This window comes from Notolabrus celidotus, chromosome 21 (genome assembly GCF_009762535.1).
Source record: "Notolabrus celidotus isolate fNotCel1 chromosome 21, fNotCel1.pri, whole genome shotgun sequence".
Taxonomy (NCBI): Eukaryota; Metazoa; Chordata; class Actinopteri; order Labriformes; family Labridae; genus Notolabrus; species Notolabrus celidotus.
In genome coordinates this window covers 18,676,750-18,704,529 of record NC_048292.1, presented here as the reverse complement: position 1 = coordinate 18,704,529, position 27,780 = coordinate 18,676,750, and the positions used below count along the sequence as shown (strand labels likewise).

The following is a 27,780-nucleotide window of genomic DNA, read 5'->3' as shown; positions in this document are numbered from 1 at the left end:
GTTGGAAACACAAACATGCACAAGCCCAGGACGAAAAGCTCAGTCATGTTAGACCCCTCCTTACTGTCACCACTTCACTCTCACACAAGGGGTCTTTGTGTGTGTGGCTGCCTCAGTAGGTCACTTTAGATCCTCCCTTACCTGCATCATAGGTGTAATTCATGCGTCTGTGTTTGCTTATTTTGCCAGTCAGCACTAGTGTAAATGTTAATCATGTAATTGTGGAGTCCTCAAGCAGACATAAACTAATGTTTGGACTCTTGTGGACTTCAGGATTACTGTAATTGTGGCCCACTAATGACGTGTTGGATTAGAAAGGTTAGTTGATGTAGCTTCTGTCCTGCTTGAATAACATGTTTTAACAGTCTAATGTAAATGCAGCCTTATCTAAAGCCAGAGATATAACAAAGAGACTCTTTACTACATGTATGAGTCCAAAGGTGCTGATGCATTAATCCTGAACTTTGCCTTAGGGGCATTTTGTTTTCTGAAGTAAATAGATATTTTGATGTATCATAACATGATTGTTTTATGTATGTTGCCCTTCAATTCTCAGCACTAGTTTACAACAAGATTTATGCAATGAAATGATACAATACGATTTGATACAGAAAGTTCCCACCACTACAACACAATATGATACTATATGATACAACACGATATGTTATGATACAATACGATATGTTATAATATGATACGCAACAATATGATACGATAGGACACGATACGTTATGATACGACAGGATATGTTATGATACAACACATGATATGACACAATACGATATGTTATAATATGATACGATACGATACTGTAGAATTTAATACGATAGGATATGTTATATGACATGATATGATATGTTATACGATACCATACAATACAATACAATACGATATGGTACAATATGATAATGTAGAATATAACACGATATGATACACTACAATACGATACGGTACAATAAGTTACAAGAAGATACAATACGACATGATACTTTACGATATGATATGTTATGAAATGAAACACTTAATGGTCCTTGTTAGGAAATTTGTCTTTCACTCTTGTGCCTCCCTGTTCTGTAGTTTTTTTAATAAAAAATAAAAACTATAAAAGACAAACAACAATAAATAATCTACATTCCATAAACACAACACACTTTTATACAAAGCTATTCGACCCACATATGCACGGTGAAGCACATCCGAATGACAGTCACAGTATCTAGTTCACATGACTCATAAAGCACATGTTCCGTGTAGTACACAACAAAAGAAAGAGATGGGAACACCATGAACCTATTTCATAATATCTACAGCCTCAAAAAAGGTTATATAAAGGCATTAAGGGCAGATAGCCATACAATTGTTATTTAAATGGTTCAGTTTCCAGTGGGCATTTCTGTATCATCTACTAGACATTAGATGCTCAGACTCAGAGTTGAGAATGTGAGATCGCTATCTGATTGATTTGCTATCGGAACATTTCTCACAGACCATCAACCTTGATCAGCATTTCTCTCTCCAAAGAATGCAACCCAATTTTTCCTCTTCCTCTTCAAAAGAAGGAAGCCCCCACCCCATCCACCCTCCTCTACCCTCCCTCCCTCCCTCCCTCCCTCCCTCCCTCTCTGTCCAGCTCTCTGCCAATGTGCTGAGCCAGTGGAAAATCCAACGTCCGTTCAAGAAACAAAGTGGTGTAGAAAGATCGGTTGACCAAAAGGAAGCAATATTCATACAGCATGTCCTCACTGATAGGGCCCCTGGTTGTGCAAGTTGCCTAATGAGACATCTTCACGTTCACATTTTTCCATTTGAGAGGCGCATGATCTCCAAGTGCACCATAGGTATTTCCACCGCAGTCATATGTTTGTTTTAAGAAGTGACTGATAATCTCTCTGTGGCTTTATGGTTTATTTTTTCCATCCCCTTTGGCTTTTCCATTGTGCTTTGTGCAAGTGTCTTAATCAGCTTGCGGCAGCTTGCTATCTAGCAATGTGATAAGACGCCGAGTTTGCAACTAAGTTCCTCTCTCAGTTAAAACAGCAGACACTTCACGCCTTAGCGAGACACTTTTCCACCAAACCTGCAATTATTTGTCAAGCTATCTTGTCTGGTAGTGTGTGGAAATCTACCCCTGTAATTAAAGCTCTATGTTGGGATGAACACATATACATACACACACACACACACACACACACACACACACACACACACACACACACACACACACACACACACACACACACACACACACACACACACTCAACAGCAGCTAAGTTGTTAATTCTCAAATGTGACAACAGTTTTGCCTAACTTTTTTTTGCAGCATCAACTTCCTCAGTGAAACTGTGTGTTTCCTTCAAAATAAACTAATGAAGCAGTTTGGTTTTGAGAGTATACGTTAGTCCTAAAAGGTGCAAAAGTTACCCTGAAGGCAACATCCCCTTTTTTTGGCATGCCTCATCATTAATGCTTACTCAGACAGCAGCAATGACACATTAGCATGCACAGAGGCTAATGGCACTTGACATTTACTGTAGTTCACAAGATGCTCCAGAGCATATGGCAAATTTCCACCCAGCGAGAAACTGAGTCAACAACAAGACTCAGACAACAGCTGCAGGGAAAATCATTGGTTTACTAAATTTAAATACTTCAAATGTGCTCTTTTTCTTCACACTCCTGTTTTTTTTTTCCTCCTAATTTCCAGGAATAAATAATTCACCATCTGTATTAACAAGTCAAAAGAGACAGTTCTCAGATTGTTATGTGGATACAGCTAAACGGCCCTTTGTGTGGGGCTTCACAGTCATGCTCTCTCCTGCGGTCCCTAAGTATTTAAATGGATTGAAGCAGAGATTAAGTGGAGTCAACTGAACAAACAGGGCTGTGATGACACAAGGCGGGATTCCAATTTATTCCCTGTCATATGTAGATAATGAATAGATGATACAAAAATCAGGAGCTGACTGGAAGGATAATGTTTGATGATTCATGTATAGAGTTGATTTTTCCTGGTATATACTGTATACATTTTCTGAACTAAATTATAAGCATATTTGTGTGTGTGTGTGTGTGTGTGTGTGTGTGTGTGTGTGTGTGTGTGTGTGTGTGTGTGTGTGTGTGTGTGTGTGTGTGTGTGTGTGTGTGTGTGTTAAAATGCTGTGTTTTATAAGTCAAATTTAGTTCAGTAGTTTTTGTATATTTGGAGCAACAGCTCATTAGCTTACTTTAGCACATAGCCTGGAAACTATGGGGAAATGCTCATGAAAATTAGTTTTTAGGTCATAAAACAAGCTACAAAGAAACTGTAAACATTAATAATTTAACTTTTCAATCCTATTTGACTAAAATGCTGTGTGTTTTACAAATGATATTCAGATGGGTAGGTTCGTATGCAAAGAACAGTGCAAAAAATTCATTAGCATAGCCTAGCACAGCGAATGGAAACAGAAACTATGGGGAAACATTCGCAAAGTTCAAACTTTAGGTCATAAAAGCAGCCACATAGAACCTGTTAAGATGGAAAAATGAACTCCTTTATCTTGTTTGACATCTTTGCTTTAAAATACACATACACTTTATATCAAGTAAATTCAGTTAAGTAGGTTTTTATATGGCAAGCACAGTGCAAAAACTCGTTAGCGTAGCCTAGCACAAAGAATGAAACAGGGAAACTTCTTGCTAGGTTCTGTCTGTAAATTATCAAGTTAGCCACCGAGCACCTATAGAGATAAAAAGATAACCTTGCTTAAACAAATGTCTGAACGACTTTTGTGTTAAATAACTGTTATATAAATTAAATTCAGTTATGGAATTTTTAAAAGTAAAGGTAGGAGGAAAATACCTCATTAGCGTAGCGTAGCACAAAGACTGTAAACAGGTGGAAACTACTAGCATGGTTCTATAGATATAAAAAAAAAATGTTAAAAATGTTTTACTTTTAAATGAAATTCCGCCACCTCAATATAACAAAGATCCAAATGTGATCTTGCAAAGTCAATTGTTTTCCTTGTTTTGTGTTAAAATACTAAAATCACTAGCCTAGCTTAGCACAGAGACTGGAAACTAAGCAAAACTACTAACAAAGTTCAGTTTGTACTCCATAGAAACCAGCTAGCAAACACTAACATTTACTCTGAACATTAACCTCTTAAGACTTGTCTGTCTAAGTGTAGGATAAAAATGACAATTAGTCTTTTCGTGGAGGTATAAACCAGAATATTTCAAGATGCTTTAAATTCCCAACCACATAAATAGTTTCTATGAAGACGTTTTAAGTCTATATTGATGTGCCTTCCATTAGACTCTTTCTAAGTGTGTCCCCCGGCTTCTGCAGTAACTGAAAGAGAGGAGATAAAGAGGGAGGGGGAGGTACACAGACTGATGGACGTACACAGATAGGCAGAGAGAGAGAAAAATGGGTGGCATGTCAGAGGGACATCTGCTCCGGGTTGGCCAAACACAAAGCACTGCAGGCTGCCAATCAGGAAGCCACCAAAACCACTGACAGTGAACTGGAAAAATGGCAGGCGTAAAAATAACTCTTTCTCTGCTTTGGTGCAACGTAGTTTGAAAGGCCTGAGGAGGAAAGCCTGTTAGCTTTTGCCAGCTCGGCTGAGGCCTGTGTTTCTGTTGGATGTTTGAGAAACACACCAGCATTGAAGCGTCTCATTGCAACAGCTGTGGTTTGAAGTTTTAGAGAGGAAGATAGACTGACAGCTTAGAAATGTGTGAAGGGTGTGGGTACGCATATGTGTGTGCAGAAATGAGTGACTGCTGCATCTCACTGACAGATGCCTCTACAAACTTTGGTCAAAATTCTACCCATGTTTCTGGAATCTTGTCTCAAACACAACAAAATGCTAATACATTGCAGAACCCAGACGTCAACATCATATGTATTACTATATCACTCAATTATCAATCAATCAATCTTTATTTGTATAGCGCCATATAACAACAAACGTTATCTCAAGATGCTTTTAAAAACATAACAGGTTTAGACCGTACTCTGTTATATTATTAACAAAGATTCAACATCAAGACAAGATAAGATCCAGTCCCCTCTTGCTGACAGGACTCAATCTTACCTCATCTTAATCCACTGTGAGCATTGCACCTCACAGTATTTAGATAGTCAAAGCAGCAAAGAAAAACTACATTTTAACAGGCAGAAACCTCGAGCAGAACCAGACTCATGTTAGATAGCCATCTGCCTTGACTGAGTTGGGTTTGGAGAGAGAGAGTGTGTGTTGTGTTCCTTTTCATTCCTCTGACTGAACGAATTTGGTTGAATTATGAAGACAGACACCAAATAGTTGCACAAGACAACTTACACAAATCACATTTTTTTCCTGCCTCCCTCTCTTCCCTTTTCTTGCTACATTTCTTCAAAACCCTTGACGCAAATGTGACACATCAAGTTCTAAATCAACATTTTCCAACTTTAAATCTGCACACAGGCATAAACATGTTGACCTTTCCCCTGTTTACAAATCTTGAGAGGTAAACGCTTCCTTGCTCTCTGGGCTGTTGTGTTAATGATAAATCCCATTATGTCAAGACAGCAAGTATATTACACTGAGGTTTGACCTCTGCTGGTGTTGTTTTCTGTTTATCATCTACCATCATTCATGTCTGTTTCAACTTGGGGTCCACTTAGCAGTGTTACAAAACTGTCTAGTTATTAGACCTGGGCGATCAGTCGTATAAAGTATCACTTTAAATATCAAATCATTATTTCATTTAATTTTTTTAATTAAAGCAGGTAATTTGTGTATGATGAGATTTTTTTGTGAAGTTTTAGTTTGTAGATTCTTATTTTTCTCAGGTTAAGATCATTTGCATAATCAGATTTATTTACCCACATCCTCAAAGTAGATTTAATGAAGTGTATTAAGTTAATAGTTAACGCAGAGTCAGCAGTGTTAGACTTACAACTCTTCCGTGTCGCTGTCACTCTTGTCAGCTGTGTTTACATTCCACTCCAAACGTCTTTAAGCCCGCTTACTCCTTACCCTGCGACATGATTGGCTGTTCAATGTTGTCTTATATCACGATAATTGTCGTTATTGAATTATCGACAAGCCCCACTAGTTATGTTTTTTTCTGACTTTGATCATGCACGTTGTAGTTATTTCTAATTTTCACCTCATAATCATAGACTGTATAAAATATGGATGTAGTATCGATGACATCACTCATCTGTATCTGAAGAGCTCCTTTGAGGCCAATCATCGGCGGCAGCCATATTGCTGCTGTCGAGCGATTGTGACGTAAGGAGGCGGGCTTTGAGCCTCCTAGCCAACAGCTACAGTATTCCCGCCTGTCGATCAAGTCAGCTGTGCCTCTCATTGGAAGACTTGTAATCTAAATATCTTTGAAATTGCAGCGTTAGAAAAAAATTCACCGCCCTTACAGTGTGTGCCGATTGAGACATGAGCTATCCAGACTACACTCTTCTTTTGTACCAGGCTGTAAACATGTTTATTTCAGCTGTAAAGATTGGCTTTATTGAATTGGTGTGTATGTGGTTTCCGGAGCCAGCCTCAAGCGGATCCTCGATGAACTGCAGTTTTCAGCACTTCCGCAATGGACTCATATTTTTAGACTGGAGGTTGCTGCCTCTTGCTCATAATGCACTTCATGTTTATGTAACAGGTGAGGGTTTTTTGCACCATAACAGTGAATCATATTCTGTCGTTACTTGGCGCACAAATGATCTGCTGCTTAATTTTCCCTGAATAATGGCAGTCATTGACCTCTGCTTACAGTGTAATGCAATGCACTTCATTTACAGTTGGCTCCTGTAAACGGAAGGCAGGAGTGTGTGACTCCCTCTCACAACAGGGCTAAAGAATCGCAAAGAATACAGGCATTGAATCCACTGGAGAAGAAGAAGAAGAAGAAAGCTCTACGTCATGGAAAGAATGACGTCAGGTTTGATTAGGCGCCGAGGGAAGAGCCTTGTGCAGCCCGGGCTGTCAGACAGCAGGAACGATGCAGCAGTGAAGTTTCGATGCCTACTTTATTTTTACAGGCATCATCACATGATAAGGGGGGGTTGACTGTTGAATAATCCTGTTATTATAAAGCGACACGGGAGCGAAAGGAGTACGAGGGGATCATGACGTAACCGTTTCCATAGGCGACTGATATGCTGGCTAAGCCAATGGGAATCCACACCAGCGGTCCATACCCATCCTCCTTTTGACGTGCATCACATGTCCCCGGTGGTGTTGTGACAGAAAGGAGCTGGGCGAGGCGAGATGATTCCCTGCAGCATACTTCCGGGTTCGTCGAAGTCTACGTCAGCGAAACTGGACCTGTTATCCTTTGGCTGTATGTGTCCTATATTTTGTCCATTATCTTTCAGACCGAAATCATCATGCAGATATTACTGGTTCAAGCCCGGTTGACATTTTAAATATATGAATCAATCGATCAAGCTTTGTTTATATAGCACCTTTCATACAAATCAAATGCAACCACAAGTGCTTTACAGCTATTGAAAAACAAGAAAGAAGCAGAAATAAAACAATAGCAAGACATAATATGGGAAAAATAATAACAATATTAATAATAATATTAATAATAATAATAATAATAATAATAATAATTATGTATAGGGTTAAAGCATCAAAATTAAGAATACAAATAGTTAGAATAAATAGATTTAAAAAGGATAAGATAAGGATAAGAGTTGAAAATAAAACTAATGCTAAAAATACCAATAGAACTGATTAGATAAATTAATGAATAATTAAAAAAATAAAAATAGAAATAGATAACAGTTAAAATTACTAAAATAATAAAGCAACATTTAAATCAACAGTAAAAGGTAAGTAATAAAATAGTTAGACCCTATATAATAGCCAGACCATGGACTGTATAAAATATGGACGTAGTATCAGTGACGTCACCCATCTGTTTCTGAAGGGCTGTTTTGAGGCCATATTGCTGCTGTCGAGTGATTGAGACGTAAAGACGCAGGCTTTGAGCCTCCTAGCCAACAGCTACAGTGTTCCCGCCAGTCGATCAAGTCAGCTGTGCCTCTCATTGGAAGACTCGAAATCTAAATATCTTTGAAATTGCCGCGTTAGGAAGAAATTCACCGCCCATACAGTGTGTGCCAATTGAGACATGATCTATCCAGACTACACTTGTCTTTTGTACCAGGCTGTAAACATGTTTATTTCAGCTGTAAAGATTGGCTTTATTGAATTGGTGTGTATGTGGTTTCCGGTACTTCCGGAGCCAGCCTCAAGCGGATCCTTGATGAACTGCAGTTTTTAGCACTTCTGCATTGGACTCATATTTTTAGACCAGAGGTTGCCGCTTGAGCCAGACTGAATAAATACGTTTTTAATTTACGTTTAAAAGTCTCAATATCTTAAAGCTACTGATAAGAGGACAAATTAGACTTAGCAAAAAATCCAAATTATGACCCAGTCAAATTTCTACAGTTTACACTTATTATTGCCTGGTGAATATTCCCTAACATTAGCTGTGGTGACCAGTTCTTGATGGATGTTAATGCAACACAACCGTGCGTAATGCGTAATTTGGCTTTCGGTCTCGATGCCATGCGTTTCTGTTGCTCAAAGGGGGCAGGGATCTATCTTGTCCGCTCTGGATGGAGACTTTGGTTGTGGTTGTGACAGCGCAGTGGGCGGGATTTTACCTCAGATCAGGGGAGAGAGTCTAGTCTTTGGTGAGACTGAGGGGGAGTTATCGGGAGAAAGGGATCTGGGGAGCTCTTCAGAGAACGGAGTGAGTATTTTTTGGTTATATTTCTGTGCTAGCGCTGTTAAACGCGTTAAGACAAGACCTGCTTCCAAGCTTTTTTTTAGACATTGCAAGGAAAACTCCTCATGAGTGAGTCTTCATTTTAATGTGCAAAGATCAACGAGGGCCAGTCACCGGTGGGTAGCTGCCTTGGGTAGTTAGCTCTACAGCAAGCTAACACCGCTATATGTGGGATACATACTGACATTGGGCGTCTCAGACCAGGTAGCTAACCAGCCAGGATGCTGTCAGATTGCCTTTGCTTCTCGTTAGCTTACTGAGACTTGTGCATTGCTCTAGGCAAAGTTTGTCGACTTGACAGTCTGTTGGAGCACGGGTTTGTGTATTTTTTCCTTCTGTACAATTAACACAAGCTAACGCCTGGGAGCTAGTTGGCTAACATAGCCTGGATCGTGCTTTTTTGATGTTAGACTCCACACGCTGCTGCTGCCTTCACGGACAGCAGGTTGGTCGCATATTTGACAACTCGGTGAAATAGCGACAGTCCCTGAAAACTGGACCCTATACATCATTTGGAACTATTTCATTATTCAATGAGATGATTGAAAAAGGGCTCGTAATTCAGCCTGTTTTATGTTATGTATCTTATTCTCACAATTCTGGTGTTCGGAGATGCACCAATAATCTGCTGAATGAAAGTTGTGTCGTTGTCTGTCTCAAAAAACTGTATGAATAAATTAGTAACCTCAATCAGCAACCATGCTATCAAAGTTAAAACAGCCATTCGTGGAATATATAATGTAATGGTGTCATGTCAAATTCTGCTCCCCACTGGATTTGTGTTATCCCTTACCTCATCCTGAACCCAGCTGTTCTCTGTGAAGTCGGTGCTGAACTCCTCTTTAATTTAACACATGACATATATGAAGCCTTTAATATAACATTAAAAAACACCCGCCATTATTATATGTGCACGCTTTTTTAATTGAAACGTTCATTTTCAGCCGATACCATAAATTCGGACATTAAGGCTAACACTTGAATCTACCACGTCGCTTTAAATTACCACGCCGGTTACTTCACAATCCTGGAGAATCTCACGTTTCTAAAGCTTTTCCAGCTACTGCAAGTTGTGTATTAACGTTACACTCTTGACCTTGTTTGACAATGCAGTGTAGTTTTCGCACTCGCCAACATTGCATGCAAGTTTCCAGGTGGATGTAGAGTGCAGCCACTGAGCACCTTTTGGTGTCCAGTTGAAGGGATCACTCCTTATCCAATTAAATAGCTCCCGCTTTGCTGCAGCGCCAGCAGTGTCTTCCTGAGTGTGTGTAATGACTTGTGATCCTACAGTGGATTGCAAATAGGATTGCAGATACATTTGTACACAGAATATAGCCTGACCTTAAAGTGTATAGTCTGCTATTCTATATTACAAGGAGTGCCTTTGTGATATAGTAGTTATCTGTACGGATGTTACATAACATAATGTAGGCTAAGCAATTCACTTCCCAAGCATTAGTCAGACTACCTTGCCGCAGAGTTTGTGCACCGGGAGCTGATGGAATTAAGTTTCGACTTAGATGCCTCTATTTCTATATAGAATCAATCATTTTAATTTTAAGAATGTAAGACATGTTATTATTAGTACTGGGCGATACCACACTTTTATTATTCGATACAATACTGAATACTTTTTTGGCAATTTATTTGATACCCGATATGGATGCCGATACTTTCAGTGATTTAGAAATAATAATAATAAAATGCAACGCTTGAAAGACAACACCCATGACGAATACTGTTCATTTCACAACTTTAATATGCAAATACTTTGGTGGCCTTTTTTTAAACAATTAAATACATTTAGAAAAACACATAAATAATTAACATCCTTTACTTAAATTCTCTGAGTGGAAACCTTAAAACAGCCTCTTCGGTACAAAGCTTTGGAATATGTTACCCTAAAAGAATCAGAAGTGACACATGCGCTTTTATTTGGCATTTATTAATCAGTATTGATATTTTATCAGAGTAATCGATACTCAAATGAGTAGTGTGTGAGAATCGAGATATCGATACCACAGAATCGATACGCCCACCACTAGTTATTATATCTATATTGATTAGTATAGACTAGGGCTGGGCGATAATTCAATAACGATAATTATTGTGATTTAATTGTTCGATAAAAATTCGATATATATTTAAACGCCTGTAATCCACAGTAATCGTAAAAGAGAGTGCACTACTCACAACATTACTCTATAAACTGATACACAATATACAATGTGATAAATATTTGTTAAATCTTTGTTAAATAAATTATGTAAATTAACTCAACCTGAGAAAAATAATCTGCACTAAAACTTCACAAAAATCTTGTTTTACGCAAAAGACGGTGCTAACAGGAAGTTAGCACTGTCAAAAATGAGGGATTCAAGAAGCTTATCAGAGAACTAAATCCAGATACAAGCTAACAACCTGTCTGATTTCTTAAACTTAAAAATCTGCCTTGAAATGTAAATGACATAATGGTTTGATATTTATCGTGATAAATATCTATATCGACTGATATGAAAAATGCTATTGTGATAACATCTTTTTCAATATCGCCCAGCTCTAGTATAGACTCACTGAGTTTGTTTAATGATTCACTTAAACCAGCAGTAACACAATCTGTGGCTGTGTCTGAGCCCTTTGAACTGAGACTGTTGCTGTCACTCAAGAATGACAGAAATATCTTTTCTTATTCCTTCCTATACCATGCGTTTTTTGTAATGGCTGCAGGTCGGACAGGATTCAGTAGCGGCACAATTGAATGTTAAATCTTTTTGTTAAAAGGTTATACAAGATCTCCGGGCAGTGTGTCTCAGCTGGATTCTGTTTTCCCTTTTTGCATTTGCAGTCCAACATCCTTTCGAGACTACACCTCCAGGTTTTTATCCTTAATGCATTTCACATGAAGTTAATTGACTACGCTGGGGAGTGCGAGCAGGAGTAGTATTCTGCTAATCTTACATTATAGCTTGCTGTTAAAGTAAGTGCTGTTTGTGTCTCATGGCTCAGGAGTTTTTAGTAGTCACATAGCGATACTCACTGCAAAGTAATGCAGCATACTGAGTGCACTTTCTTCCAGGCAGTTATCGCCTGTCAAGTCTGCCTGTAATTCATAGCACTACAGCTGCTTTATATCTCCACTCATTTCATTGTCATGCTCTGCACCTCATAGTCTACAAAATGATCACAAGCACTCGTCCTGAGTTCAGTGTGTGTTCCTCTGTCGAAATTTTTGTTACTATTTGGGAGAGCAACCCACTGTAGGTCAGTAATCTAAGGTGACATTGAGCCTCATGAACACTGACATGGGAAGCTAAATATAGTCTGTTTTTTTTAACCGTTAACTACAATGTGTTTATGGTACTATTTACTGACAGAAGATGAGGTTTTGCTTATCTCTCTTTTCATGCCTGTGTGAAAATACAAAGCTTAATCCAAACACAGCTGTTATCTTACACCAGATTTAAATTATTCATTACCATACATTCATTCAACTCTTGCTCACAGGCCATCATTAATGATAGGCAATGGGTCAAATCAATACAGCACAGTATAAATATTGTGTGTTGTTATTTCAGGATATTGATAAAGTGGCTGAAAGTAATTTTATGCTATTTACAGAAATAGTGATATGCAAGTATATTAAACCCTTTAGTGTATTAAAATGTTGCCTTTATTAGGACCACAAGTAGGGCTGGGCGATAATCCAATAACGATAATACAATTTTTTTTAAATTTTATATTTTTAAACCTGTAATTACCCCCCCAACCACTGAAAAGGGAGGGGGCACTAATGTTTTAAAAGCTAGTTGCCACCCAACATTAGGCAGAAGAAGAAGACAACATTGAACAGCCAATCATGTCGCAGAGTAAGAGGTAGGCGGGTTTAAAGATGTTTGGAGCGGAATGTAAACACAGCTTAAACAAGCAACAGCGACACGGAAGAAAACGCAAAACCTACCAGCTGAAAGCAGAGTCGTTAGTCTAACACTCTGCGTTAACTATTAAATAAATACACTTTATTGAATATACTTTCAGGATGTGGGTAAATACATATGTTTATGCAAATTATCTCAACCTGATAAAGAATCTAATATAAGAATCTACAAACTAAAATTTCAAAAATCTAATCGTACACTGAAGATCTGCTTCCTGTTAGCACTGTCACAAATGATGGATTCAAGAAGCTTATCAGAGAACTAAATTCAGATACAAGCTAACAAACCGTCTGCTTTCTCAATCTCCTTTAGATTTAAAATAAAAAATGATTTGATATTTAACGTGATAATTATCTATATCAACTTATATGAAAAATGTTATCGTGATAATGTCTTTTTCAATATTGCCCATCACTCACTAAGAAGCTTGGAGGGAAAATGTAAAAAACAACAACTCTGTCTTTAGCATGCTTGTCTTGTCTGACACCTACCCCCCTCACAGTGGTTATAACTGACAGAAATTACAACACAGGAGAACTCAATTTTGCAGATGATAGTTTGGTTTGTTATTACAGGTCAAAGAGAGACATCACATTACCAGCTAAAAAATCCCCACAGGAGCTTTAAAGTTACTTCATAATTAATGCTTCTGGGCTATTAAGGGGGCTATAATTTTCAAATTTGGCAAAACTAATTGAATAAACTTTGATCCTGCCCACTGAAAGAACCCTGAAGCACACACTGCAAAATATCATATATTAGTCATCATTACAAAACAAGAAGGTTTAAATATACTACAGATCAGTCTACAAAGCATTCAGGATTTTGGCAAAAGTGTTTCTTGGTTTTGGCGATTCTGAAAGCTGGTGGGTTCCAGGACATCTCCCACCATCTAAAGACATCCACAGGTAGATTTCCTTGCTCTTATTCCACATCCACTATGGTTCATATGATAGCTGCATATCCTGTACGTTGACTTTGACAAATCACATCCCCTGCTCCGTCCCCTGTCTTTGTAAAATGAGTTTAATGCTCAACATCAGTGTGTCCTGAATTGGGAACAATATAGGACAGCAAGGTCAGACAGCGGCAGCAAATGGCAGGCCGGCAGGACCTCAGGGCCACTGATCTGTAGGATCACACATGACAAAGAACACAGAGAGCTTCTCATCTTCAAAGTGGCTCGATGAAAGATGCTCCATTTTGGAATATTTTCCATCCTATGGACATGAAGGACTCTGTAATGGCAAAATAAAAGCATCCCTCCAGGCGCTCTTTCCTGTGAAGGAAAAATATTGTAACATAACCAAGGCTGAGATGTTGCTTCTTCTTTTGTTAAAAAAAAAATTAGTCCTGTGAAGAAACACATTTTAATGGTGTTGCTCATTATTAAACCTTAGCAACAGAATTTCAGTACTCGGTAATGCTGGGAGATTTTTGAGCAAATGAGGAGAAAATGATTGCACCACATGTCCTCTCACCACTGACACGGACAACAAAATGATTGCAAGGCACACTGATGTGAAACGGCGGAATAACACACTCTGTGTGACTTCTTTCATGATGCATTCATTGATGAGGTTCGTTAAGTAATTGATGAATCACAGGTTCTCATCCTGCTTTGGGTTGTATCCAAAGCCTAGAAGTGTTCATGCCAGCTGTTTATTGTTGATTTTGACCGTTGCATCCTCAGAAAGAAGATATTTAATAAACACAACCCTGGTACCTTCAATTTATTGTACAAAATTTCAAGCTTTTTAGTGGATCGAGATAGAGCTGGGCGATATTGAAAAAAGATGTTATCACGATAACATTAGTCACATCAATCGATATCGATAATTGTCTCGATAAATATGAATTCATTCTTTCATATAGTTTTAAAAGCAGATTTTCTTTCTCCTAAGTGAAAGTTGAAGAGACCAGATGGTTTGTTAGCTTGTATCTGGGATTTAGTAGTCTAGTAAATAGCCAATATCTTAACTAATGAAGTTTAGTGGTCTTTCTTGTCTAGCACGTTTTCACTCGCTTTGAGCTGGTCGGTTTTACATGCTCTTCAGTGTCGCTGTAAATAAAAATGGACAGCGTTGCTCCGCCCGTTGAACGGTTCTGAAGCCAAAAAATCCCGCTCCTGGGTGCAGCCATTATGCAGCCAGAGCCTGCAAAGCCACTGTAACGAGCTCCGCCCTACAGCGTAGTGTCACAAGACGCTGTGTCCTGAGTTTCCCTCTACGGCGGCTGTGAATCAAAGCAAACCCGGAAGTAAAACCCCGTTTTTTATACTTTAATAACTAACGGAAAAGAAGTTTTTCAGGAAAAAGAGGCCTTGAAGACAAAAGTACATATCACCACAGCATACGGATGTGAAAAACATTCGTACGACGTGTATTTATTTTTTAAAGTTTGACTGCTCCCCCATTCAAATGAATGGGGGAGATGGAATTTTTTACCTATACTGCAGCCAGCCACCAGGGGGCAGTCACACTGCTGAAAGCTTCACTTCCAGCGGAGCGAGATGCACTCCTGGTAATTACAGGCTTAAATATTTTAATGTTTTATGGTACATTGTCTTGATGTTATATTTATATTGAGAAAAATAACATCAAGATAATTATCGTTACCGTTTTATCGCCAAGTCTTAGATCTAGAATTCATATGTTTGGAGCCATTACCCTTCTCGATGTTCAGGCCAGTATGTGCATCATCTAGATATTTTTACTGTCAAATTTAAGCATTTATAAAGGCAACCGCATAAAAGATAGTCTTCCCATCCAAAACAAGTAAAGTAACTGTGCTATGTATCAATAATATCACACCTAACTTGTGTACAAAACAAGTAAATGACTCATCCTGGACTAATTACCACACCTTAGACCCAGATCAAAAAGATAAAAGGCTTATTTTCATTTTAGACACCATCACATGTCCCTCCATACGTGAAGTAATAAGAGCCGGGGAGGGGAAGCGTGTTGATGGTGACACCTCTGCTTGTGACTACATATGAATTGGCAGCCTGACAGCATTGGAGAGCCGTGTAGAGGTTCCAGCGTGCAGGCTGAAGTAGCGCTCTTAGCCCTGAGCCATGCAGCACACAAGAAGGGCTGGGTGCCTCTGCTTTGTACCCTCCACATTTACATGGCCTGACCCAGTTCAGCAACGGCTAGCGGTGGGGGGAGGGGACAGTCTGGGGGAAGCTAAAAATACCAACCCCTCGCATTAGGCAGCTCCATTGCAGAGGGATCCCTAGAATTGCTATCCCTGACTTGCATCGAGTTGTTGGCACGTAGGGGTGTACAAACTGCCAGAGGGTTTCCTTAGCGTGGAAATAAAGACGAAGAAGTATATTTCTAAGATGCCCATCACTGAAATCCTGTTTTCTGTTTCTGTTTCTGTTTCTGCATCTGCGTCCCTTGTAAGCGGCAAACCTAGCATGCATCTAACGTGTGAAAGCAGCCTGAAATAGCTCCAGTTGAAAAGAGACTCCCATCATCGGCCTGTGAGCAAATGACTTAAACTCATCATGCTGAGCCGTGGTTTTCTGCTGCTGTGGTGAAGGAAGAGTTAACCCCAGCCTCTGTCATTCAACCATACCATGCCAGCTGTTGGCTTTGAGATCCAATCACAATGATTTTCCACTGTTGTGACATGTGACCTGCTCCGCAACCCGAAACTGTCGCAGCACAGCAAATGTTGGCACTTCCTTGGTCTCGGCGCTGTGGTGGCTGCTCGTGGGGTGAGGGGTGTGAGTGTGGGGTGAGGGTTCATGGAGTAATATGTGAAGACAGGGAAATGGAACAGGCGTAGAATTGGAGGCTTTACTATAGACTGCACTTGTGATCTGCCCATGTGGCATAGTGATATATTCCTGCGCTTTTAAAATGAGTCACTAAGACTACTTCCTCATTTTGAAAGCCACACATGAGTTACAGGTGTGTGATGTCTGGCATTTCACGTAGATTCCTGCAATACATTTACCTTTTTGGAGAAATTGTTAGTGAAAATTAGACACAAGAAATTCAGAGAAATTGTGTAAAATAACTTCTAACTTTAAATTTAAGCTAACGAGGCTAACTTCTTTTTTTACTACATTATAATATGTACGCTAGTGCTAAACACTGACACTGCTAAAATCAACCCTAACCTCACTCAACAATATGATATCAAATATGGCTACCATTAGCATTTACTATTCAGATTTTAATTGCAGTGTTAGCGGAGAATGTATGAAAAGTCCCATCATCAATAAAAAAAAAAAACAATCACCGTATTGCAATTATCCTTTTTCAGTCTTTAAAAAATCAGAAGTGACACAATTTAAACAAGAGATATGTGGGTTAGCACATCAAATAAATGATTACACGTAGTCATCCTTGCTAGCTGGCACCAAAGTAAGTAGTAGGAAAGACAAATTATTAATACTTTTATATTGAAATACTGTCTTCATATGTTGTGTCTCAGCTGTAGCACAGTCACCCGCCTCTAGCTGGGGATGTAGCTTCTGTTAATGGCTACTGCTATAATGCTCGACTACACGGATGTAAACAAGCACAGATGACAGATTACATCTCAAGGCTGTTAGTGCTAGCTGTACCGATGTTAACTGCATTCAGTGAAGTAGTTTGACATTGTTTTTTGTTTGTTTAAAATCTTTTTTTTAAAAATTATATCTGTATTATTATTTGCTAGCTCTGCTAATTTTAGCCACATTTGGCGAAGTAGTTTGACAATGTTTTTTGTTGTTGTCTTTATTATTTTTTGGGCTTTGGCCTTTATTTGATTGGACAGCTTGAGAGTAACACAGGAAATGCAGGGAAAGAGAGGGGAAATAAAATACACTGATTCGTATTGGGACTGGGGATATATCCTACAAACAATGCAACGAGGACTGTAGCCTCTGTACATGGGGCGCCTGCTCTACCAACTGAGGCAAACCAGGGCCCCCAATTTGACACTGTTTACATGCAGCCTCTGCGATCCTGTGTTTAGCCGCATACAATAAATTGTACTCCGTTTTGATGTCTTTCTGAGTGTCTTTGTATCTTTATAGTAGTCTAGCAAATTTTAACTAGTAGTAATTTTGACAGACTTGCTTCAGGATTTGACAACAGCTTTATGATGTCATTTATCATGATGCAAATATGTCTGACTTGTGTACTAATTGTCACACACACATGTTGGAAGAGGTGTAACTTTCCTACATGGATCCAACTCAGGCTATAGAAATTTGAGAAAGACTGACCGGGCAGTCCCACTCAAACTAACCCCACAAAAAGTTATGTTATCGAAATTCTGAACATTATATCATGTTGAAAGATAAGGCGTGCTGTCATCAAAAAAAACCTGAAATCTGACCAAAAATTCTCATACACAATGAAGTAAGGCTGGGCGATAATTTGATAACGATAATTATCGTGGTATCATTTTTCTCAATGTGAATGTAATAAATGTTTGATAAAAAATGTATATATTTCAACCTGTAGTTACACCCTCAACCACTTGAAAGGGAGGGGTGCCTGTTAGCTCGCCAAAAATAAGGGATTCAAGAAGCTTATCAGTGAACTAAATCATAGATACAAGCTAACAAACTGTCTGGGTTCTTCAACTTTCAAAAATCTGCCTTTAAAGTAAAAGAAATAATGATTTCATATTCATCGTGATAATTATCAATATCAACTTATATGATAAATTGTATTGTGATAAAATCTTTTTCAATATCGCCCAGCTCTACAACAAAGACCTCCCTTCAAACCTGTTGTCTGTAAAAGATGTCCGAAACTATCCTATGGGGATTTCTGCGATCGCTCCCACCTCGGTAACACTCCCGGCCCTGCAATTATGCCGTGTAATAAATAATGAATTCTGTCCCGTTTTCCATGGCAGATGGCTCCAAATAGAATCTAGACATGTGACAGAATAGTTTCCAAGAATCTCAATGGAATAAGCTGCAAGTATTCATTCGTACATTTTCTCTCCTTCTTGCATCTGCGTCCCAGTTTTCAAGTTGTGACATATTTTGACTTTTGGATGTTTTAGTTTGGAGTGTGCATGTTTGAAATCCTGTTTAGTTTAAAGACAGAAAAATGGTGTTCTCCTGAGCGTGTTTTGGTTTCTGTTATAGCCAGAAAGAGATTAAATCCTCCCCCAGCTGAGAGATAACTGCAGCATTTTTTCCAGGCCGGGAATAATGCCCCTGTCTGTCTGTCGGTCTGTCTGCACTGGTGCCTGTCTCTATTGATCTGTCCGACTTCCCCAGGGCTTTTTCAACTGAAACTACACTGTATATTTCATTAAACTGTCTCAGGCTTACAAAAATCCAACCCATCTTGATTTATCCATACAAAAAAAATCCAGTTTTGTCCCCCGTGGGTTTAAGAAATTCATCAAACCCTCCTTAAAAGAGATTAACACCTCCAGGTCCTCAGCCTTTGTAATTCTCCTGTAAAGTCACACTAAGATAAATTCCTATCAACTTGTTCGACATGAATGAATCAGAGTCATTGTGTTGAGCTGATTAAAGCTGAATGGACAGCAGCCTCTCATTAGAATGGACTCTCCTCTCCCATGTAGAGCTCCATGGAGCTCCCTGATGCCACAGATAGTCTTAATTAGATTAAACAGGAGGCTTTTCCTGAGGTAATCAGTCACCGGCTCCCTGCTACACTACACTACCCCACCGCTTCCACTGCGGGGAGGCTGCTGGCTTTCCTCTCGCTCAATGACAGACCTACTGTATGTTGTTTGAACACGGCAGGGGTCTATGATACAGTCTCATGGATCCAAGATAAAAGGATTGGACTATGATGCTTTATTTAACACCTGGTTGTACTATTAGGGGTAACTACTACTTTAGCGCTTTAGCATTCAGACCTACCTTATAAGAGATCATTCATTTTCACTGTTAAACTAATAAGAGAGATCTTGATTCAATGTTTTATCATTTCATTTATTTATTTGAGGAGTAAAACAAAACATTTGTATTGATAACTACAGACACATTGAATGATCTACAGTTGAACATTATTGATACAAAGTGTAAAATTCTATACGCAGAGATAGATACAGGGGCGATTAGATTGTGGTTTAATTCATGTCTAAGAAAGAACAGTTTAAAAAGGTTTTAATGCTGTATTGTAGTTGTTTTTAGGGACTTGATATAAATGTAGCCGCATCTCTGAAATGGGCCATTATTTCTTCAGGCCACAGCTGAATAATAATATAATAATTGTACCAGAAAATACAGTAATATTGTCAGAATAAGAAATAGCATATAGCAGTGCTGTACTTTTGTGAAATTGTAACTTAGGGCCTGTGTCCACTAATGGCATTTCTCGCGCTAGCAGCGTTACAGCGACACAACTTAAATGTAGCCACTTCTCTGAAATGGGCCATGATTATTTAAGACCACACCTGAACAATATTATATAACTCTATCAGAAATTGCTGCAATATTGTCCAATATAACATAAAGCAGTGCTGTATTTTTGTGAAACTTGTTACTTAGGGCCTCTGTCCACTAATAGCATTTCTTGCACTGGCAGCAACACATTGAGACATAACTGATGCACTTTTGGCGAAGTGAAAAAGATCCTACAGTTTTACAAGACTTTCAGTTGACAAGAGTTTAACTTTGCACTGCTGTTTCCCATAACCAACCAATCACAATAAAGGAGGGGTAGGACCTCTGATATCAGCTTTATTAACACAAAAGGTGGAAGAGAAAGTAATCCAGGATTTTTTTCAAGAGTACAATTTTGAGATCTAGAGCTGCCATGCTCCTGCTAATGCGAGGACACAATTCTTTTCTGTCGTTTTTATGTTTTTGTCTGTAGTTTCCCTCAAAGAAAGAAAATGTATAACAGACTGATTTAACAGTCACTACTAAGGGAAGTGGAAGTGTCGCTAAATTACTTTCATTATGTACCAAAAGCAGCCGGTAGGGAGCACTCTCAAATTTAGGTTGTGGGCGTTTCCACTGCAGAGAAAGCTGTTAGTGGATACAGGCCCTTAGAGGCATTGTATTTTTTCCCATTATTCTCATTATACTTACAGCCCCAAATATTTTCACATACTTGGACAAACATCATGTGCCATATTTTAGCTCTACCAATTTATGGCCAGCTAATGGAAGTTGACACATCACCCTCAGCCAATCCGCAACAAATATTTACAAAGACCAACGTTAGAAGTATCCAGAATTAGGGGCAATGGTTGATCATTATGGTTGGTTTACTTTGTGGGTATTCCACCACTGCAATTAAAGTTCTAAGTAAACTTCATGGCACATTTTGTGTTACACACCCAAAGCAAATAAAACCTACTTGAGTGTGTCATTCCAAACCTGGGAAAGCTACTGCCAGCCCTTTACTGTAAAACAACCTCCATAACTTTGTATTAATAGTAGATGAGCATTGCAGACAGGAAAGCACTTCCTTTTAAACTGTCTGTGCAGGAAAACCCTGAGAGCAGCCCTGAACAAAGTGATCACTGAATGCTAATGCTCCACTCTCCTCGCTCACTCTGACCGGGAGGTAGAGTGGCAGAGTGCACATTACTTGACAAGTGTTTTTTGTCCAGATGACAAAATTATTATTATTTTATTACATCTCAAGTGCAGCTAATCAAACATCTCTTGGCAGGGACTGTAGGCAGTTTTGCTAATTACTGGGCTGCTCGTCTTGGCGTCTGAGTGGTTTTGTCTAAGGGTTTCCATGCTTTCCTTTTATGCAGCAGTAAAATGTTCCAACTTCTGTCATTTCTTGTGTTTTGTGGATGTAATCTGGAAGGAGGAGAAATGCTAACATAAATATTGTTTTACACGCTACAACAAGACAAGTAGTCATGAAGTCAACACTGGAGTATTCTCAGAGAGACATCTAAAGGGTAGAGCTGGGCGATATTGAAAAAGTTGATATCGATAATTATCAGGATTAATATCAAATCATAATTTTGTTTAAATTTAACGGCAGATTTTTGCCCCTGAGTGAACGTTTTGACGGTGCTAACAGGAAGCAGGACTTTTAAAATTTGATTTTTGTGTTTCAGTTTGTAGATTTGTTTTTTTCTTGCCGTTTGATTTACATAACAACAAAGATATATCAAATTGTTTACTGTGTATCAGTTTATAGAGTTTAAGTGTTAGTAATGCACAGCAGAAGTTGTCTCCATGCTCTTCCTTTACCCACAGCCTGAGAGTAAATTTAATGCTAGCCATAATAGTTACAACCGAGTCAGCACATTGTTAAATTTTGGTGTCGCTGTCGCTCGTTTCAGCTGTGTTTACATTCTGCTCCAAACGTCTTTAAGCCCGCCTACCTCTCACCCTGAAACATGATTGGCTGTTCCATGCCGTCTTCTTCTTCTGTCTAATGTTGGGTGGCAACTAGCGTTTAAGGCACCTTATACCAAATTTGTATCTAACATTGGTTATATTTATATTGAGAAAAATTCTGTCACGATATCTATCGTTATCGATTTATTGCCCAGCCCTATATATGACAAACATGAAAATCCAGTAAGATACCATCCAGCCCAAGTGCACCACAGAGCATCAGTAATTCCTGAATTTTCCTGCACAGTGCTCAAATATCTTTCATTTACTGTCTCTGATGTCATATTTATGTTGCACCCTCCTGTAAAAGAACGATCACTTTATAGTATCACTAATTTCCTTCCTCTTCTCTTTCAGATCTGAACGCATGGTGATCTCCACCTCTGTGGGTGATCGTCCGTCACCATGAAAGACTAGGAACTCAGCTCTCCGAGGGAAATGGCCTGTCTTGTAATACCCCTGCCCTGCTACCCGGCCCATGACTCCAGCTGCCTCTGAAGGGCCAGTCAGCTGCTTTATGGGAACTACCACTGTGTTTGCACCCTTGAGGATTTAAGCTTTTCCAGGAACACATTTTCTTTTTTTTTTTACCCCCACCGTTGAGCCGAAGCAGAGAGTGGGGAGGCGGGCGAGACGATGGCGAACAACTCGTACAGCGGGGTGAAGAACTCCATGGTGGAGGCCAACCACGATGGAGAGTTTGGCTGCACGCTCAAAGAACTGCGCTCCCTTATGGAGCTGAGAGGAGCAGAGGCGCTAAGCAAAATTGGGGAATCTTATGAGGACCTCCAAGGACTCTGCAGCCGGCTAAAAACGTCACCTATAGATGGTAATGCTTCCTCCACACTCAGCATGATTAATGGATCAAACACAGGATGTTATCTAAACAGTGCTAGTAGCCAGTGCTGCTGGAATGCTAATGTGCTGCATAGTTTAGGAGGCGTGTCATTGGCCCTGTCATCCACATTGTGGATACCTTGACATCACTTCCTTGGAAAACTCATATGCCAGACAGGTGGCCGGGCAGGCTGGCTCTGACCTGGGCCAGTCCTGCTCTATTTCGAGGCCTGTGGATATGTCCCTCTTGCCCCCCCCTCCCGCTCTCCCTCTCTCCCTTTTCACCTCTGTGTCTCTGTGTGTGCGTGTCTGTGCGTCTCTGTGTGCAGGCTTCAGACAGACCAGCTGTCTGCCTGGGCACAGCACCAGGCTGCAGGCAGGTCAACGTCCCACATGTGGCGGACTAAACAGGAGGCTGGGTAGTAATGACTTGAACATTTTAGGGAAGGAGTGAGTTCATCTTTTTGAATGTCTCCTCTGTTTGTTACTCTTTCAAGACCAAACTCCGAACACAAAGATAGCACTATGCTGAGTCTTCTGTGAAAAATAAGTGGTCACAGGCTGCAGTGTAACCTCCCTGATGCAGAAAAGGTTGACAGCACCTCTTTCTATCTTTTTTTTTTTTTTTTACTATTTTATACCAACCTATCCCCCTCTGTCTCGGTTTGTCTCTCTATAGACAGTCTGCCTAATCGCCAGCATGACCTTGACTGAACTCTTATGGGAGGGGATTTTCGGTTTGATCCCAGATTAAAACGGCACCGCACATTCACTGTGGCAGCAACAGTCCTCTATTCACTGTCTCAAAAGCAAAGAAACAAATTTCCTCGGCTCCATCAGACCAAAAGAAACGCAATAAATACCGCACAATACGACACTGCAGAACATCTCACTTTCAGCCCCTCGCTCTTTTATTTCTGACCTTTCACTTGGTGTACATGCAGTCCCTTTTTTCTGCTTCCACTCTGTGTTAACGCAGGCTCATGGGGGCCATTGTCTGAGCTGAGGAGAAATTGCTGAATAGGAATTTGCTGCTTGAAAGAGAGCATGAGTTGTCCAAACATGCATGTGGCTGTGTCAGGTTGGTGAACATGGAGGCCTGTCATATTTGTGGAGTGAGTGACATTCACTGTTTCACAAGAGTGCTTGTCCTCCCCCACACAAATACTACCCGGTCTGTGCTTCAAAAGAATGTGGATGGTAGAATCTCTCTTGCTTTTTTAGCACTTTTGGGAGTAGAGCTGGACAATATGATATCACATCAGTCTAGATCGATAATTATCACGATAAAAATCAAATCATTATTTCATTCAAATGTAAAGGCAGATTTTTGCTCCTGAGTGAAAGTTGAAGACGGTTTGTTAGCTTGTTTCTGCATTAAGATCTCTGATAAGCTTCTTGAATCATTTTTGACAGTGCTAATAGGAAGCAGGTCTTTAAAGTAAGATGAGATTTTTGTGAAGTTTTAGTTTGTAGGTTCTTATTTTTCTCAGGTTGAGAAAATGTGAATAATCAGATTTATTTACCCACATCCTGAAAGTGTATTCAATGAACTGTATTAAGTTAATAGTTAACACTGAGTTAGCAAAATGTTAGATTAACAACTCTGCTTTGAGCTGGTAGGTTTTGAGTTTTCTTCAGTGTCGCTGTCTTTCATTTCAGCTCTGATCACATTCCGCTTCAAACGTCTTTAAGCCCCACCCACCTCTCACCCTGCGACATGATTGGCTGTTCAATGTCGTCTTCTTCTTCTTCTGTCGGGTGGCAAACTAGCGTTTAAAACACATTAGAGCCCCTCCCTTTCCAATGGTTGGTGGGTGTAATAACAGGTTTAAATGTATTGAATTTTTATCAAACATTTGTTAAATTGGATCACGATAATTTTCATTATCGAATCATCGCTCAGCCCTATTTGGGAGAGTATTGTTTGAACTGTGCGCAAGTAGGTAAAAATTAAACACAAGCACATTCGGAATAGCAAATTATTATGAGCCTCTGCTTCAGCTGTATATTCTCAATATTTTTTGGTCTCTTTTTACCATTTTCAGGTTTTAAAAAAAAGCCTTTAAGACTCAGAGAATGTGAAATGCAGTCTGCATCCAAGTGCACACAAATATTTTCCTATCTGGCCAGCTTCTTAACAAAACAAAAACAGTTTTGTCCAATTTTTTTTCTCCAAATATGAGCTTTTATTTATTTATTTGTAACTGTACCGTGCTGATAAGCTCCAATAGATCCTCATTTTGTTTCCCCTCGCAGCAGGTTGCTGCTCTACTTGGTCGGCAGCCACTCAGCTTTTTTTTCTCCCCACTTTCAATCAGCTCATTCCTCATTGGCTTGGGAAATTAAGCCATCATTTAAGATTACAGGAGCTTGACAATTGAAAAGGGATTTCTAATTAGTTGGTTGGCCATTTCTGGAACCTCTTAAGCCAATCCTCGGCTAATCCCCCACGTTTCCAAGCGCTTTTTTCCTCACCCGGAGAAGTTCGACTGAACTTCTCTGTTGCAGCTGGGCATGGATGTACCACTCCACGTTGACTAATTTTTAGCAACGGTCTGTCAGCCTGGATTAGTCTAAATATAATCTATCGTGCTGCTGTTTCAGTTCTACCACTTAAAGCTGGCTGTTTTTGAGATCAGATAGATTGCAATTCATGGTGATGTGATTCAAATTGATTTTGCTAATTAGCATACTAATGCTTTCAGTTTGATAATTATGCGCACTTAACAATAGGCTTTCTAAACTGCGACAATGAAACCTGCCAAAGTCTTATTTAAATATTACATTTGTCTGTTTGACGCACCATTAACCTGTCACTGTGCTGTGGTAGAGTCTAATGAAGGCGAAGCCTGGAGACCAATAATCACCAAGCATATCACCCCTAATGGATGATCAGTGGTCTGCTCAGGAGGGGGGCAGGGGGGTGATTGCCCCCCTTGGTGCCCTCATGTCCCAAATAAAGTGCCCTTTGGATGCCCCTCCAGTGAATTAAATGTAAAAAAAAAAAAATTGCCCTCTGGTGGAAAGAAGGTGCCTTTTTTTAAGTTTTCACCCCTGTCCCTCAAACAGCCTCAGGACTTCACTGTGGATGATATTTCTTTAAACTGCCACCATTTTCTGTGATGTACTCCCTAAACAAATCAGTTTCCACAGTGATGAGGATCCTCTTGTGTGACGGTAAGAGGTGGTTACCACTACCTGAAGCTCACTGAGTTAGCCTGGTGGTATTTTCATAACTCAGTTCCACTTTGCATGTAGGCTTTTATTTTTGTGGTGCTTTCTCTGCTCCACTAAGTCTTTCAGTTTCACTCAGACCCTTTTCATTTCCCGTCGTGTAGCTATCTAGTTCATTTTATAAATGTCAGTTACATTTAAAGGGGGACTCCACCACGTTTCTAACACGTCAAAACCAGCTTACTCATTTTGGAAAGTAGTCCTAAGCTTGTGAGAAGAGTTGCATCGTGTTATCTGTGCTTCTTGTAACTGATGACTGGGACTCTGAGATGACACATTGTAACTGTAAGCCTGCTGTCATACTTAGGATATTAAGTTTGAAGACTTGGAGTTCACAGAGATGTTGTAGTCTGGTCTGACATGTAGGCCAATCCTAGCTTTGTTCTTATAAACAATCCAATAGTCTCACTGCTTTTTTTTTCTAAGTTATCTTTTCAGGCATTTAGCCTTTATTGGATAGGACAGCTGACCCAGAGAGATGTGGTGAGGAGAGAGTGAGGGAAGACATGCAGCAAAGTGTTGTGGCTGGCTAACCAGTGAGCCGCTGTAATGAGGACTATAGCCTCTGTGTATGGGGCGTGCAGTTTATACTGAGCTGAATGTGCGCCAAGTCATACGGCTTTTAACTCCACTTACTCTGCCTTCTCTGTCCTTAGTTAAGGCCACAGAAGAAAGCCGACTGCTATAGATGAACGAGGGCTGAGCAATAATTCAATAATGATAATTATCGTGTAAAAATTTGATATAATTAAACCTGTAATTACAACCCCAAACCACTAGAGAGGGAGCGGGCTCTAACGTACCTTAAATGCTAGTTGCCACCCAACATTAGACAGAAGAAGAAGACGGTATTCAGCCAATCATGTCGTAGGGTGAGAGGTAGGCGGGCATAAAGACGTATGGAGCGGAATGTAAACACAGCTGACATGAGCGACAGTGACACTGAAGGAAACGCAAAACCTACCAGCTCAAAGCAGAGCTGTTAGTCATTCCCTGTGTTAACTCGACGTTAACTATTAACTAAATACACTTAAGGAAATATACTTTCAGGATGAGGGGAAAGGAGGAGCATGCAGACAACTTTTGATGTACATTAACACCTTTAATGCTTCTGTGACTGTAGTACAACTGAACACGGAATAACTGTGATGCATTCACTCCACTGTGGGAAATATTATCACTCCGCCCAAAACCCTCAGTAATCTTAAAAGGGAGTGCACTACTCAAAACAATACTCTATAAACTGATACACGGAGTACTATTTGATATTTCTATGTTGTAAGTTTAAATCAAATAATACAAATTAGGTCAAGCTGAGAAAAGTAAGAATCTACAAACTAAAACTTCACAAAAATATCATCTGACACCAAAGACCTGCTCCCTGTTGGCACCGTAAAAACAAGGGATTCAAGAAGCTTATCAGAAAACTAAATATCAGATACATGCCTGGTTTCTTCAATTTTCACTCAGTAGCAAAAATCTGCCTTTATGTTTAAATGAAATTATGATTTTATATTTATCGTGATAATTATTGTTATCGACTAATATGAAAAATCTTATCTTGGTAACATTGTGTTCAATACCGCCCAGCTCTAGTTTTATCGTACATTTGTTATATTTAAAATTGAGAAAAATATT

The 27,780-nt window shown here is 39.5% G+C and overlaps 1 protein-coding gene across 4 annotated transcripts in view; it reads left to right on the top strand.

Annotated features, from left to right (window-relative positions):
* atp2b1a (ATPase plasma membrane Ca2+ transporting 1a) overlaps window positions 1–27,780 on the top strand; it is a 188,256-nt gene that overhangs the window by 125,397 nt on the left and 35,079 nt on the right. The window contains exons 1-2 of one of the 4 annotated variants that reach the window (XM_034673109.1): window positions 7,320–7,338; window positions 22,426–22,897. In XM_034673109.1, the coding sequence (XP_034529000.1) occupies window positions 22,705–22,897 (193 nt within the window). In that variant the 5' untranslated portion in view covers window positions 7,320–7,338; window positions 22,426–22,704. Of the gene's footprint in view, window positions 1–7,319; window positions 7,339–8,657; window positions 8,770–22,425; window positions 22,898–27,780 lie in introns of those variants that run through there. The other 3 variants (XM_034673107.1, XM_034673108.1, XM_034673110.1) reach the window with 3 other exon arrangements.